Source organism: Hyperoodon ampullatus (assembly GCF_949752795.1).
Source record: "Hyperoodon ampullatus genome assembly, chromosome: 2".
NCBI classification, from domain to species: domain Eukaryota; kingdom Metazoa; phylum Chordata; class Mammalia; order Artiodactyla; family Ziphiidae; genus Hyperoodon; species Hyperoodon ampullatus.
Window position 1 is genome coordinate 113,829,572 of NC_136915.1, and position 14,883 is coordinate 113,844,454.

Sequence of the window (14,883 nt, forward strand, 5' to 3'; positions counted from 1 at the left end):
TCTGTACCCTGTACAACAATGACTACCATTGTCTTTTCCTATAAAAGACCCCTACTATGAGTAAACCTTTCAATTAGCCTGCTGGAAAAAAAAAACAATTTTTCCCCCAGCAGGATTATGATAAAACTTTGACACACGCTCATAATTAAAGAAAAGTTTTCGGGACTTCCCTGGTGGCTCAGTGGTTAAGAATCCGCCTGCCAGTGCAGGGAACACAGGTTCGAGCCCTGGCCTGGGAAGATCCCACGTGCCGCAGAGCAACTAAGCCCGGGCGCCACAACTATTGAGCCTGCGCTCTAGAGCCCGCAAGCCACAACTACTGAGCCCATGTGCCACAACTACTGAAGCCCAGGCACCAAGAGCCCGTGCTCCGCTACAAGAGAAGCCACCGCAATGAGAAGCCCGCACACCGCAATGAAGAGTAGTCCCCGCTCGCCGCAGCTAGAGAAAGCCTGTGCTCAGCAACGAGGACCCAATGCATTCAAAAAAATAAATAAGTAAAATTAAAAAAAATTAGCCCCTATTTAAAAAAATAAAAAATAAAGAAAAGTCTTTTTTATCAGTGGATCAGTAGGTTCTGGGGGGTTATTAAAGGTTTTTGAGCAGGTTGGTAATATGTTCAGAGCTAAGTCTCAGAGTCTAAGGAGAGTCACAAGGAAGCAAAGTACAGGATGGCTTGGGTAAGGGAGGACCAGGTGAGATGAGAAGGTAGCAAGCAACTGAGATGGTACATGACTGAGATGGTGGCTTTGAGTATGGTGGGCAGAGGACCTGGAGAGGCTGGTGTGGCCAGGTGGAATCAGACTCCAAAGCTGCTCGGACCCCTGTGGGGACCAGGGCAGAGAGGAGTCAGAGATGCTGCTAAGCTTTCAGGCCTGGAGACTGGAAGAACGATGATGTCATTAACAGGGAAGGCAGGAGAAGGCACTAGTGTAGGGAAGATATGGGTTTGGTTTTGGTCTTACTCATTGATTTCATGGGGAAATGTACTTGGATGAAGTATTTGAGGCAGGAACCCATCGTGGCAAGGATAAGGAGACAAAATCCTCAGCCAGTGGCACACACCGCAGAGGCTTCTGCAGGTTTGATGTGGAGAGGAGGCGTGGCAAACAGAACGTCTCCTGTCCATGGTGCCTTTGAAGTCAAGTGTGTCCATGGGCAGCTACCTTGCTCTTTAGAAAGGAGAGGTGCTCTTTGAGGACAGGCAGTAAGTATGAGGGCAGGTACCATCTCTTACTCATCTTGGTGTCCCCAGAACACAGGGAGTGCCATCCAGCTGTGATGGATGTGTTTCGTTACCTAAAACAGCGACAGGGGGATGTGTTGCATTGAGTGGGAGAAAAGGTGGGGATCTAGTATCGTTTTTATAGTCTCTCTGTGTGTCATTTACATATATATTACCTAGTAGCCCAGAGGTTAGCAATAAATTATAATTCTAGATTAACAATGGCAGTAACACTGCAAAGTCAGTGTGGGAAGATCTGATTGCATTAAATACAGAAATGACGTTGCCACCAGGGTTGACAAGTTATACAAGTGAGAGTAGAAAAGCCACGGGAATCAGGAAAACCAGAAACTGGGTTCCGACCCTGTGCCATCAGACCACCGCCGCACCTGCCCCCGCCTCCCTGGCAAATAAATGAATAAAAACAGTGTGACTCTAGTGGAAAAGTCTGGGCTGAAGCCTTTACAGCAAGACAGGCAGAGTAAATAAAGACTAGAACCATCTGAGTATTTTTATGATTAATAGGTTACAATTCCTCGTTTTTGTTTTTTCTGCTTAGAAGTTTGAAGAATAAAGATTGCATGTATTGTAAGAGATGGCTTTTCTCTGTTAAATCTATTAATTGTCCACTCTTCAGAGGTTTGCAATTATGTCCCAATCAGCTCCTCCAAAGACCGGATCTTTCTCTGCGAATTCACTGAGAATTCAGTGTGAATTCACTGTGAATTCTGTTTGACCCATGAGCCACTCCTGCTGGACACAGCGGGCCCCCTGGAGAGGACAGAGGATGGATGAGGCCTCGCCAGGGGAAGAAAGGTGGGCTTCTCTGAGACCAGGTCAAGGGGAGCTGAAACCAGAGCAGGCCAAGCTCACAGCCAGCTTCCTTTCGATCAAGGTTAGGTAAAAGAAACTTTCCAGTCTTGCCAGCTTTGAGAATCCTCTCTCTGTAAGAGCCACTCCTTTCGTGTTGTTTGTTTCTCTGGGAAAAGATATTAGATATTAAAGGGACATTTCAACAGATTTAAGTGTTCTCAGAAAAGTGAGATGTTGTTCGATAAAAAGATGCCTTGTACTCATAGATGGGCAATAAATATTTGTTGATTTGATTTTCAGTCCCACTTTTCAAAAAGTAAGTAGACTTGAGGAGGATTTTAGAGAATTATTTTTGAAAGCTTGAAATTAGCAACCACAATTTCATCTCCTCGTACAATTATATTGCAGAAAAAACTGTTTATTTTCCTGTCATGTGAGGGAGCTGGCTTTCCTCGGCTTTATTTTCCTCTAATGTCTGATTCACAGAGTGAAAAATGGAGAGGACAAAGGAATAACATGATATACAAAGTATATCCTTGGTTTCGAAAAGCAAATCAAATAAACAGAGAGGCTGTTAACGTCTCTGCTCTAAGAAACAGCTTCTGAGAAGGTTTTGGAGGCTAGACTCCCTTGCCCCTGACTCCTGCACCAAATTGTTCCAGGAGAATAGAGGCAACTTTGGTAATTTGCTCAATGCTTAGCATGACTTCTGCATGCTTACTAGGGGGCTGAAGGAAAGCAGCTAGGTTACAGGGCTCTGGGTGGAACCCAGCTGGCCTACCCACGGGTATGGCCCTCCATTCTGCCATCTTGATGATACAAATCATGTTTTCTCTTGTACCACGGACAGCTCGGTGCCGGGATGTACCATATACAACCATCTGTATGGCAGCGACAGAAGACTATTTGCCTGTACCCCTTCTTTTTCACATCTATGGAGGCTCTTTAAAGAATCCAGTACATGTAATCAAAGACCAAACAATCAAACACCATAAATAATTCTGTTGAGAAACTGGAGAGGCCTTGGCAACTTCCCATTCCCCCGCGCCTCCCTCTGCGTGAGCGCGCTCACCCTTTGTCACTCTCCCTCTCTTTTTGTTCTCCCTTCCTGCCTTTGTCTCTATTTAGAACACATTTTTACTGTGCTGCAACATTCATCACTGAATATTTTCTCCAGCTTTCAAAGACCCCCATCGAAATCTCGTTGCTCAGGGGTCTCCTAACCCACTTTAATCCTAAATGAGAATATTGTGAGAGCGGCCAAGACCCCAGCACAGGGTTTTGCTTCGCTCTCATTTCGGAAAGAGGAGAGTTTTGCAGGAAGTCATATTACTGACCTTCGTTCAGCCTGCAGCTCTAAAGAATTTTCCATAAAAGCTGTCATTAAATAAACAGCTTCTGCCTTGCTCATTTGGCCTGCTGTTATCCTGGAAGGCGCGTTTCTGTCTCTTCTAAATGGGCCTTTTCTTCTCTGACAATTCAGTGGGGTGTCAGACTTTGAGCTGCTACATGATCTCCCCATTCCTGCTTATATTCAGTTTTTCACCCTCCTTACCCACTTTCATGACGTTACAAGGGAGAAACATTATTTGGAAAACCCAAAAAGGGGGAACATTGGATGATGACATTTTGATGAACGTTATTTAGGAGTGATTGTCTGTAATGATTTTTTTTTAAGGGTTGGATTTAGATACATTCCCAATATTGTTTTTAAGACTTTCTACTGCCCTTCCTAATGAGAATCATGAAAATATTTAAGCATAAGCAAAAACACCTCGTGCTGGGTGATTTACTCGGTACCATTGGGTCAGGGGGGTGGGTTACATCATTGTATGCTATAGATTTAATTATCAGGAAAGTTATTTGGTTGCCTGAACCATGCACAGTGATTTAAGAGAAGACAGGAGCCTTCAGCTTTGGGACATGGTACCCATTTTGCGCTGGCTGTTGGCATGTGTCTGGGGCTCCCTCCACCCTCCACTGAAAGGTGTAGCCCTAACCCACTGTGGCTACTTTCTGACTGGCTCTCATGTTGGTCTTAAGTCCCCCGTTAAGACGTGGACAGTGGCGTTTTACCCGTTTGGTGAGCTGAGTGTCCATCATGAAGTTGTGAACGTGCTTCTCTGCTTTGGTGAGTTCCAGCTTTCGGGCCACCACGGCCACCACCAGGGCAGTACAGCCCGCACCCTGTGAGGGGACAACAAGAGGACCAGAGGAGAGAGCACATCATTAAGAGGCAGGGGTCAGGCGGAAGACTCCACGTGCCCCGGGCCCACGATGGGGTCTCCAGGAGTGGAGTGGGGACTTGAACTCTGGCTGGACAAGGCCAAGCCACAAAACCCATCAGGGCCCTGATTCCCGCACCCATGAAGGGGTCTGCAGTGCTCTTGGCTTAGCTGCAGAGCTGACCTCTGGGAGACTGAGCCTTCATAAAGCTGGCCACTTCTTCATGGAGCAGGAGACTGGATGGGGCTGAGGCTTGGGGGAATTTAAAACACCGAACAATCACTTGGTCACCTGCCAGGGTGTGCAGGCAAGACAGAAAATCCACACAAGCTCCTCCCCCTCCCTCATGCATATCCCAGCCCCACCACCAGCTCCAGAGCAGGGGGCCAGGAGGAAAGAAAGCCGTGCAGTCTGGATGGGTCACCTGTTGGTGGTGGAGAGTTTTCCTGAAAATCTAACGAAGAGGCAAAGCATCACCCCGCCAAGACTGCTTCCCAGGGCTACACTGGTTGGCATGAGTCTGTGTACTCAGTGACTGAGCTTGCTCCCAGCTGCGTCTTTTTTACTGGAGGTCTAGCCTATGACTCAGCACAAGAAATTCAGTTCCTTCTTGCTTTCACCAGGAGGCTTATGAATTCACCATCTTTCAGAGATTTAAAAGACGATAACAACACACCTGCCTCAAATCAGGATTTTAAGGGAACCCGCAGAAGGCGCTCAGTATTCTCCAGACCAGCGTTCTTATTCTGCTCTGGAAGGTCCATTCCAGGGAAGCCCAGGGAGAGTGAGCAAAAGAGGCCAGTTCCTCAGGACTCACTTTCTCTCTCCTAATCCTCTGGGCGCCTGCTTGACTGTCTGAGAAATGAGCAGAAATGGGCTCATCCCAACATTCTTCCAAAGGACTTTGAAGTCCTCTTTGCTGTGCATCTTGACCTGGCGGTGGGGGGGATCGAGAGAGAACTGCTCCTGCCCTGCTTCTCCTGCAGGCAGCAGATGACAGCCCCACCCTTGCCTGGTTCTTGGAAGAGAGCACACGCCCCTTGTTGACCATCACCCTCTTCCTGCACGTGAGACCCTGCACCATCCTGACCTCCACTCACGGAAAGAGACAATAAGCTCAGAAAAGTCAGCAGTCTGATCCTCTAGACGCCAAACAGTAATTATAGTTGCCACAGAGCTCAGTTTAGCAACTGAGGTCCTAGGATTGAAGGAATCCATCAATAACATTTAGGGCTCACCCAGTTTAACGGAATGCATAGGAAACCTTAAAGACTGTTTTCAAAGGTACTATAATCCGCACCAGAGTTGGGCGGAATGCATATGGTAGATCAATCCCCTACTCTCTCCGTCATAATCTCTTTCCTTTGCCACAGGTTGGCAAAGGTTGGTCGGTGCAAGGTTTTGGCACAGGTGAGGTTGGCAACGCTTTCCCCTAGCTTTTTACAAGGGTTCCCATGAAAACAATCTCATGTTTCTCGGTACACTTGGTCAGCCACCCATTTCTAGCACAACAAACTGAAAAGAAAGGAGCCTGTGTGAACTTTCCTTTTCTGACCTCATTTTCCTTTCTTGTTCAGGGACGGCCCTGTTTTCTTGGCATCTGTGACTTTCAGGAGACTGTGCCCAGTTTTCAAAGGATATGTATGGGCAGTTGGACAGCCTGGTCTGTAGGTGTCATCAATTGAGCCAGGCCTCTAGAAGCAAAAAATAGCTTAAAAAGAAGCTGTTCTAGAGGGAAGATGTGTGCTCCATTTCCCATCAAGCAGACCGAGTATATAATCCCTCTCTTTTGTATGGAGCTACAAAAGAACTTTGGGCTGAACGCCCAAAAAAGGGATATATCACTGTGTTAAAAATGGAACATCAGATGGAGAGGGTTCTTCCTAGGCTCCAGGCTTCCTCATTACCCTGGGTCCAGGGAAACTCTGCTTAAATCACTCCTGAAAGCTGGGGGCAGAATTAGCCTGAAGGAGTCTCCCTGCTCACCACGCCACTTTGGAAGTTTCATTAAAACAATCAACCTTCCACAATCCCGAAGTTCCAGGGTCTAGAAGGATTGCTCCATGGTTCTTGCTATGGCTCACAACCTAGGCTGCTGAATGCAGAAGGGTTCTAATGAGAAGCTAGAGTGTTCTAACTAAGGAACCATCTATCTTATATGATTAAGATTCATTTCTGGGCCTCCCTGGTGGCGCAGTGGTTGAGAGTCCGCCTGCCGATGCAGGGGATACGGGTTCGTGCCCCGGTCCGGGAGGATCCCATATGCCGCGGAGCGGCTGGGCCCGTGAGCCATGGCTGCTGAGCCTGCGCATCCAGAGCCTATGCTCCGCAACGGGAGAGGCCACAACAGTGAGAGGCCCACATACTGCAAAAAAAAAAAAAAAAAAAAAAAAAAAAAAATTCATTTCTGCGTGGAGGCAGGAGGCTGGGCTAGATGACATTTCCCAGTTTCTTTCAACTTAAAGATGTCAAGGCTCTCCTATGGATATTTCTCTGAAGGATGCTTGGTTCTTAACCCCTGATTCTAACTTGAATAAATAGCAGTGGATACTCTCAACTTTTCTTTTAGAAAATCCATCATCTGGCTGAATTAGGGAAGTAGCCAATAATGAAGCCTAATCTGGTCATTCCCATTAAGAGGCAACCTTGTAAAGATGGGGTCAGACGTCAGCAACCTTCAGAAAGTGGTGTTCAGGGTGCTGAAATGCAAACTGATCCTCTCCAGTGTGTGTGTGTGTGTGTGTGTGTGTGTGTGTGTGTGTGAGAGAGAGAGAGAGAGAGAGAGAGAGAGAGAGAGAGAAGAGCGGGCGAGGGAAGGGAACGGAAGGGAAGGGGAGAGGGGAGATGCAGAGAGACATAGAGCTGGAGCAGAGACTGAGACAGGGAACAAGTTGTGCTGCCTCCTCAACAGCATGGGACAGACAGGGGAAGTGGAAAGGAAGAAGCAGACGAATAGGAAAAAAGGATGAGCTGATGGGAATTGAGTGGAAGGCAGGAAAAACAAGGAGCCTAAGACTTGAGTCAGAAGTTAATGGTCAACTTTGGCTCTTTAGAGGAAATAAAGGAAGTACTATGGGATTCCCCCTCCCTCCTGTTGTATTCACCTTTCAAGTGGTATAATGATCACCTATGTTCCTTTTGGGCCTTTTTACTTAGATGAGTTTATCAGCCTGACAGGGCCCTGTTAGCAGTTTGGGAATGCTTGTGTGATACGGCAGGGATGCGGGTTGGTTTTAAGAGACAAATTGCCAAGGGCTTGGCTCATTTGGGTGTGTGAGAGCTCCTGCTGTCCTAGCTGTCCTCGTGTGGAATCTCAGAAATGGTTGGTGTGCAGGGGGGCCATGTGAGGAGAGATCGGAGTGGGACAGAAGAGGGTAAGCAGCTGCTAGGATGACTTCCATGGGGTCAGACTGTGGAGCAAATCCATGACTCAGACTTTTGCCTTCAGAGGTGCCAAGTCCTGAATCCTTGTTGACACCAGCTGAATTCCCTGGGTCTTCTCTGTCCAACGCTATTTCCATGGGAGGGCTGTGGGAGGGGAGAGGGTTCACCTCTAATGAGGTCGTACTTGGCAAGGTACGTGGTGAGCAGGAGTACAGGAGTGAACAGAGAGAGGAGCGGTTGGCCTGGGGTCAGCATGCCTAACTCGTCCATAGGTCTGGACCCAAATCAGAGACCCAGTCTCCTCCACTCTGGTCCTCCTCCTCCTTGTTTCCAAGAAACATTTTCCAGCTGGAAAACCTTAGAGTCTCAAAAAACAAGTATCCCAAGGGGAAAAGTATGAGGTGTACTTAACTAAAGAAGCAAAAAATAAAATAAAATAAAACATAAATGAAAATGACAAATGGAGGAGGGAAGCCTGGAGGATTTACAGTTGGATTCTGTTTCTGCAACAGATACCATGTAACAACTAAAATAACATCAATTGGTTTGAAACCAAGGTGTTTCAGGGAGAAGCTCATCTTCTAAAACTGACATTAAGCAGATGTCTTACTGAGCCCTCTTTTTCCCTCCTCCCCAGATGACTCAATTTGTGCTACCTTTTACTTCATCATACCTTTCCTTTTGCAGTTCAAAGAAGCCTCTCTCATGAAGCCTCGGGGAAAAGCTCAGTGACCCCCACAGATATCCTCGAAGCTTTTGTCTATTTGTCCCTAACTCATGAAGGGTCCACAGAGTGAGTCCAGCTTTAGAAACTGGCTGTATTGAAATGGGATTCCTACCAAGGAGTCTTGGGGGCCCCAAAAGTCTTCCAGATGCCTGCAGAACCAAAAAGCCTTCAAAGGCCCATTCTGGTACTAAATATTGCCAGCTTTCTCTCTACCTTGTAACTGTCATCATAAAATTCTTTATGGAAAGATGATGCACTTTGAGATACCTGCTTTTGTGGATGAAATCTCTCAAACACACCAGGTCTGTGCCAACAATGTCAAGTTGTTCAGACAATTATATACCCTGCTTAATGGTTGATAATTACACCGTTACTGGGATTGCCAAGAGAAAACAATGATTAAGATTATTTACAGCCCGCACACACAAATTCTTCCTTTCCCTTCCCGAGCAGGCCTTGCCTTGGCCTGCATGGTGTCCATGGTAACCAAACAGGAAGCCCTACCTTTAGTAAAGGCACTTTCAATAATAATCAGGAGATGTACAAAGTGTCGGGAGGCTGGGAGAGGGGAGGAAGGGATTCTCAGCCATGCGAAACCCCGGAAAGGAGTGACTCAGCTGGAAAAGTCACATTTGTTAGTAAAAATGCCACCAGGGTTCCTCACTGTCAGACCCCAGAGGGAGGCAGCTGATTTTAATTTGGGTAAACACACCGACAATGAGAGGAGGGGAGCTCCCTGTCTCTGTTATAGATAGGTATATATTTACGCAGCAGGTTTTGTGCAAAAGGAGAAGATAAAAGGCATGTGCTGTATTTTTAATATGGGGGGTGGGTATCGGTTCCTCCTCACTTGTTTGTTCTTTCCACTTTGATCACTCCTCTCTCCACAAGGAACAAACACTCCTTTCCAAGGAGCTGCTACAGCCCCAGGAGCAAAAGCGGGTGCTGAAGACCACACCCCAGGAGAAGTCAGGGAGAGGCCCAGGGGTCCTGCCCACCCACCCCCTAGCCATGCCAGAGCAGAAGCCCGGAGATGCAGGAGTGAGGGAACCAGGGAAATGGTGGCTATGGGGCTGCTTCTTGGATGGGGCACAGCTCCGTGCTGAGAGGGCAAATGGCTTGTATTTAAAAATAACGGAGGCTCCCAGCAGGGCCATCCACCTATTGGCAGCCTGGCTCCGTGCGGGACTCGCTGAGAGCTGGTGCTTGCACCCCACGAGCGGCTCTGAGACAGGAAAGCTTTGGCCTTCGGGCGGCATTTCATTCCCTTCTGGAAGGAAGAATCATTCCTTGGTTTCCTGGTGACAGCTGGAGCTGTGCCAGATAGACTCCTACTAACCCATGGGAGGTATTTGTTCTGAGGGCTTACACTTACCCGTGATTTATCCCAACCCCAGCGCTAAGCCTTTTCTCATTAACTGTTGCCCAGGACCTGCTAATATGCACCGGCTCTGGATTTCAGTCCAAAGGGGAGAGGACGGTGTCCAGTCGCGACATGGCAGCACTGGACCCCTCCTGCTCACCAGCCCCACGGCCCCAGGCCTCTGACCCTATGGCCTCTGCTGCTCTGAGCTGCCTTGTCACTGAGATCAGTCCCAGGAGGCCACCAGGCTGGCGAGGGCTTAACCCCCTTCCCACTGCAGAAAGGCGTCACTTCCCTTTCAGAAGGAGGGTCTTTTGTGTCCTCCTGGAGAAGTGGGGGTGATGACTGAAATCTGAGGGAGCCCTGGAAGGATTTTGAGGATGGGGGGGGTTGTGCAGAGAGGGCTCCCTGGGGAGGGCTGCCGTAACCAACCGCGGAGACCTAGGACCAAGTCACAGGCCTCCTGTCCACCGTCACCCCCACGACACCCAGGCTTAGCTGCCCGCTCCTTCTCTGACCCTCAGCTTCCTCTTCTGAAAAGAGGACCCGGTGTGTTTACTCTGTACTCTGGGGTTCTGGGAAGGAGGTCAAAGGGCAGGGCTGCCTGTCCTGGCCAGAAAGCACAGCAAGGTGAGGAGCCCTCACCTCCGGCCAGTGAAGGAGTAGTGGCGGCAGGGACGCCGAGGACTCGCCAGCACCGAGGGTGGCGCAGCTCCTTGCTGCTGACGGAGTGCATGAACATAAAGCATTGCAGTTTATCCCCATCACCAGCCAGGGAGGAGGGCAGAGCAGGCCTCCCATCCGCCCTTTGTACTCGAGCATGCTGAGGTGCAACAGGCCAAGTGCCCTGCCTGGAGTCCGCAGTGAGGTCATGGGGTCAGAGGACTGCGGCTGTGGGGCTGGAGAGTAGGAGGGTCCAGCGCTGCAGCGAGCAACGGGGACTCAGACTCTGGTCCGACTCCCTACCCACATCTCTCCCAAACTCCATGCTGTGTGGCCGTGTGATGGGCACAAGTGTGTGTAGGGGTGGGGGATGGCAGGGTGATGGGTGGGAGGAACATACACTTTGAAAGGAGGCAGCACAGCTGCTGGACACCTGGGGAGAGATGGGGATGCAGTCACAGGATAGCCAGGTGCCAACACTGGGAGGGAACTGGCACTCAGAACCTGGCACCTCGACATTTGGATGCAGAGGCCAAGAGTTGGCCCAGGGCCATGTCATCAAACCAAGACCGAAGCAGTGGCCAACCCAGTCTAGGACACGGGTCTCTCATGGCCGGCTCAGTGAGTTCTAGCTATACTCTATCAGATGTGGTACCAAGGTCTGCGGGGCCCAGGCGATAGGAAAGAGGACAATGAACTGCAAGCCCTAATGCTCACCGGGGCTGGTGGATGGGAGCAGAGGGTAAGACCCATGGCCAGCTTCACTCGGCCCGTTTCTGGGGGGCTATGAAGAGGCCATTAGATGTCAGCAACCGGGACATAGTCCTATCTTAGACAAGGAAATGAAACAGTGAGAAGCCACGCAGATATCACATCTGCCTTTCTACGTGCAGGGACACGCATGCTGGCCTGTTAACTAGCAGCTGGCCCCATGCCCGGATGAGGAGGGCCCCCTGCACCCACCATAAAGGCGCTGCTCCTAGCAGCATTCGGTGGGTGGGGAAGGGTAACTGGCCGAGGCAGGTACTCACCATGATGCCCGTGAGAAGACAGACACCTTTCCCACAGTATGTGTGGGGCACCATATCCCCATAACCAATGGAAAGGAATGTGATAGAGATGAGCCACATGGCACCCAGAAAGTTACTAGTTACGTCCTGCTGGTCATGGTACCTGCCGGGGGGGAAGACAGGAGTTAGTTAGTGGAACTGCCATTCCCGGGAGTAAAGGCTCTGGGTAAACCTGGACAAAGAAGGAAATGTGACATTTTGCTGAGATGGAGACAGCAGCGATGGTGGCACACGGATCTCTTCAGGAGACTGAAGCTGCCGCAACTCTGCCCACCCAGATCCTGCCTACAGTTCTCCGTCCATTCCCCCAACCCCCCACCACGAGCTTGGTCCCAGCGGTAAAATGTTTTGTCATGATTTGCACCATATCATAGACGTCCTTTCAGTAAAATACCTCTGGATGAAATCATGCAGTAACAAAATTTAGATTTTCCCTTCCAAGCTGACAGTCTAAATGTATGTGGATGTGATTAATCTGAAATCACAAGCTCCCGAACAAGGGAAATGTCAAAAAAGAATCACCAAACGCATTTAGCAATTTCCCCTAAGAAGGCTGATGGAGCCCAAAGACTGGCACCTCCCAGGTGTCTGGAGGGAGGCTGCGGTAGCCGGGGCTCTCTTGGAGCTGTTTCCAGGGGAGGCTCTGGAGCCTCCACGGAGCCATGGCCTCCTCTTCTGAGCTGGATGGAGGCTCATGGCTGTCCCGCCCTGGGAGTAACCAGCTGGAAATGTATCACCACCATTCCCTCTGCCGGATACCCATTCCACCCCATCCTTTTCCTCCCTCCCTTCATCCCCAAACACCAAGGCCCGCTGTGGGCCAGGCTCTGTGCCAGGCACTGAGATAGAAAGATGAACAGGATACAGCCCCTGCCTTAGGGTTCTCAGCCCAGGGCAAGGGTCCATCCAGGATGCAGACATTTGTGAAAGCGTCAGTAAGTGAGTGGACGAGGCACCTGGAGGACAGGAGGGAAAGGGCGATGACCTCGACTCAAATGTAGGAGGATTAGTCAGAGGCTTGAGTTTTCCAGGCCGGCCGGGGGAAGGCAGTTCCAGGCAGAGGGAATGCCCTTATGAAAAGACAGGGCCCAACCTGAGTGCAGCAGGTGGGCCTGGCTGCACCTGGGGTGGCAGGGCAGATGAAGGCGGGTCCTTTCTCAAAATGTTCTCTAACAGGATGAGCCTGACATCACTCCTTGATTAAACTCTTCCCATCAGCCTCTTGGAGGCCACTGGATGGGAAAGGTGAGATGGGGCCAGGGAGACCAAACCATCCTGGTTGGATAGAGCAGAAAGCCATTTAGGAACCTTAATCTACAGAACTGAGTTACCAGCAAGGCTTACATGACGTGCTTGGGATGGCGTCTGGTACAAGGAGACCACCAGAAAGTATTAGCTGCTACTGTCAGTGCTCTCCCTGAGCCCCACACCCCCACCCACAGGGTGTGGCGCCCAGTGGGCAATTGACAAATGTTGCTTTTCTTACCCTTAACCCCCGCCCCAGGTCAGGTGTGCTGGAAAGGCTGCAGATACAGGTACATCTGGAGATCAGCGTAAAAGGAGGCAGAAGTCTGCTAGTCAGAAAGGAGATGGAGGGCACGTAAGCGGGGAACACCAAGGGCACTCTATGACGGATACCGTTTATGGACTCACACTGTATTAGCAGGAGCCACACAATACACATTACCCTGTGGCTAGCTAGCACTTTGTGTACAAACACTCAGATTCTCACATCCTGTAAAGCAACTGGAAGCACAGAGGCATTGAGTGACTTGCCTGGAAACACACAGGACGTAACCAAAGCCAAGCCCATGCCTTTTTCGCTATTCCCTCAGCATCAGGGAGATGGAAGTGACTGCTGTGTGACTTGGGGGAATGATGAGGAAGTTTTAGCAACAGGAGGGCACCTGGGCTCCAGTAGCAAGTGATGAGGTAGCTATGGAGACCAAGAGTCTGATTTTGGAACGCCTTGAATTCCAGGATAAGAGGTTTGGATCTGGTCTTAGAGGCCTTGGAAATGATTCTTGGTTCTTGAGCAGATGAATGACAAGATGACACGGCCCACTGGGAAGAGTGGTCTGTAGGTGGTAAGTAGACTGATTAAAAAGATGCAGCACAGGGGTGGCGTAGTCAGGTGGGAAGCAAATGCGCAAAGCCAGGAGGGAGGTGCAGGCAGCAACCTTCATGGCCCACCTGAGCCTGGCCCAAGCAGATCCCGGTAAGCACATCGTTGGTGGGCCGTCCAGCCCCAGCTTGAATCCTCTACCAGCAACTAGAGGAGGGTGGCTTTAGCCTTTCACAGCTGTCTGCACAAGGGCATGCATGCCCAGAACTCTAGGGGCGACATCTGAAAAGCAGACATCCCTCCCCAAAGCTCTGCTGATTGTCTTACCTGCCCTCCCCCACCTGCTTTGCTTGCTCCCCAGTGATACTCTGTTGCTACCCAGATGGCACCCTGGCTGCCTGCTCCTTCCAGTTGGCCTCATGTCCCCAGGGCTGCACTGTGTCTGCTCATCTGGCCACGCTGGAGTAGCATAGGCTGTTGGTGCCCAGGTCTGATCCCCAAGAGGGAGTGTGCCCTGCCCGGCCCCGGGACACCAGCCCCATCCCAGGTCTGACATGGCCTTGGATGGGCAGCCACACTCCCCATCCCATTCCCCACAGCCCTGGGTCTCTGCAAGGCCCCTGGGCTGATGTGGTCCCCTCCACTCACAGCCTGCTTCTCTTTGGCCAGGAAGAATGGTGGTGACCCTGGCTCTAAGGGCCTGTGCTGGGGTTAGTGGTAGGGATTCCTTCCCTGGAGGGCTGGACTCTGGAGTCTGTGAAGCAGAGAGACTCAGTGACAGGTTGAGTGTGGGGACACAGACGGGGCAAGAGTTAAAGATGGCTCCATGCCACAAGCCAGCAACAAGCAAACACATGTGTAGAGTACAGCCGGGGTCGTCATCTCCTGGAAGGGGTCTTGGGTCAGGTCTGATGACAGTGAGGTTGAGGCAGTGGGTAGAGAGGAGGCGAGTCTGTGGTCTCGGGCTCAGTTTCCCTGGCTTTGAGCCCCAGCTCCACCTTAAGTAGCTCCACGGCTGTGGGCAAATGACTTAACCTCTCTGTGACCCAATTTCTTTATCTGCTGATGGGAGGAGTAAGGAAAATAATTCACCAGCAATATTAGCACAGTGCTCGGCCCAGAGTAAGTGCACACTAAGTGTCAGCAATTACCATTATTGCTGAGATTGGTATGTGTTATCAGTCTGAGAAACAATCTATAGAAAAATACAGTGGCAGGGATTTACAAGTGCAGTGGGTAGAGGGTCCCAGCAGGGAGGGAAGATGATGGAGGGAGGGATGATGATGGAGGGAGGGATGAAGATGGAGGGAGGGATGATGATGGAGGGAGGGATGAAGATGGAGGGAG

General features: G+C 50.2%; 1 protein-coding gene across 2 annotated transcripts in view; it reads right to left on the minus strand.

Annotated features, from left to right (window-relative positions):
* KCNN3 (potassium calcium-activated channel subfamily N member 3) overlaps positions 1 to 14,883 on the minus strand; it is a gene marked incomplete at both ends in the record, with an annotated part of 172,457 nt that overhangs the window by 12,904 nt on the left and 144,670 nt on the right. For both annotated transcript variants that reach the window (XM_079698150.1, XM_079698149.1), the window contains 2 exons: positions 4,115 to 4,225; positions 11,433 to 11,574. In XM_079698150.1, the coding sequence (XP_079554276.1) occupies positions 4,115 to 4,225; positions 11,433 to 11,574 (253 nt within the window). The remainder of the gene's footprint in view (positions 1 to 4,114; positions 4,226 to 11,432; positions 11,575 to 14,883) is intronic.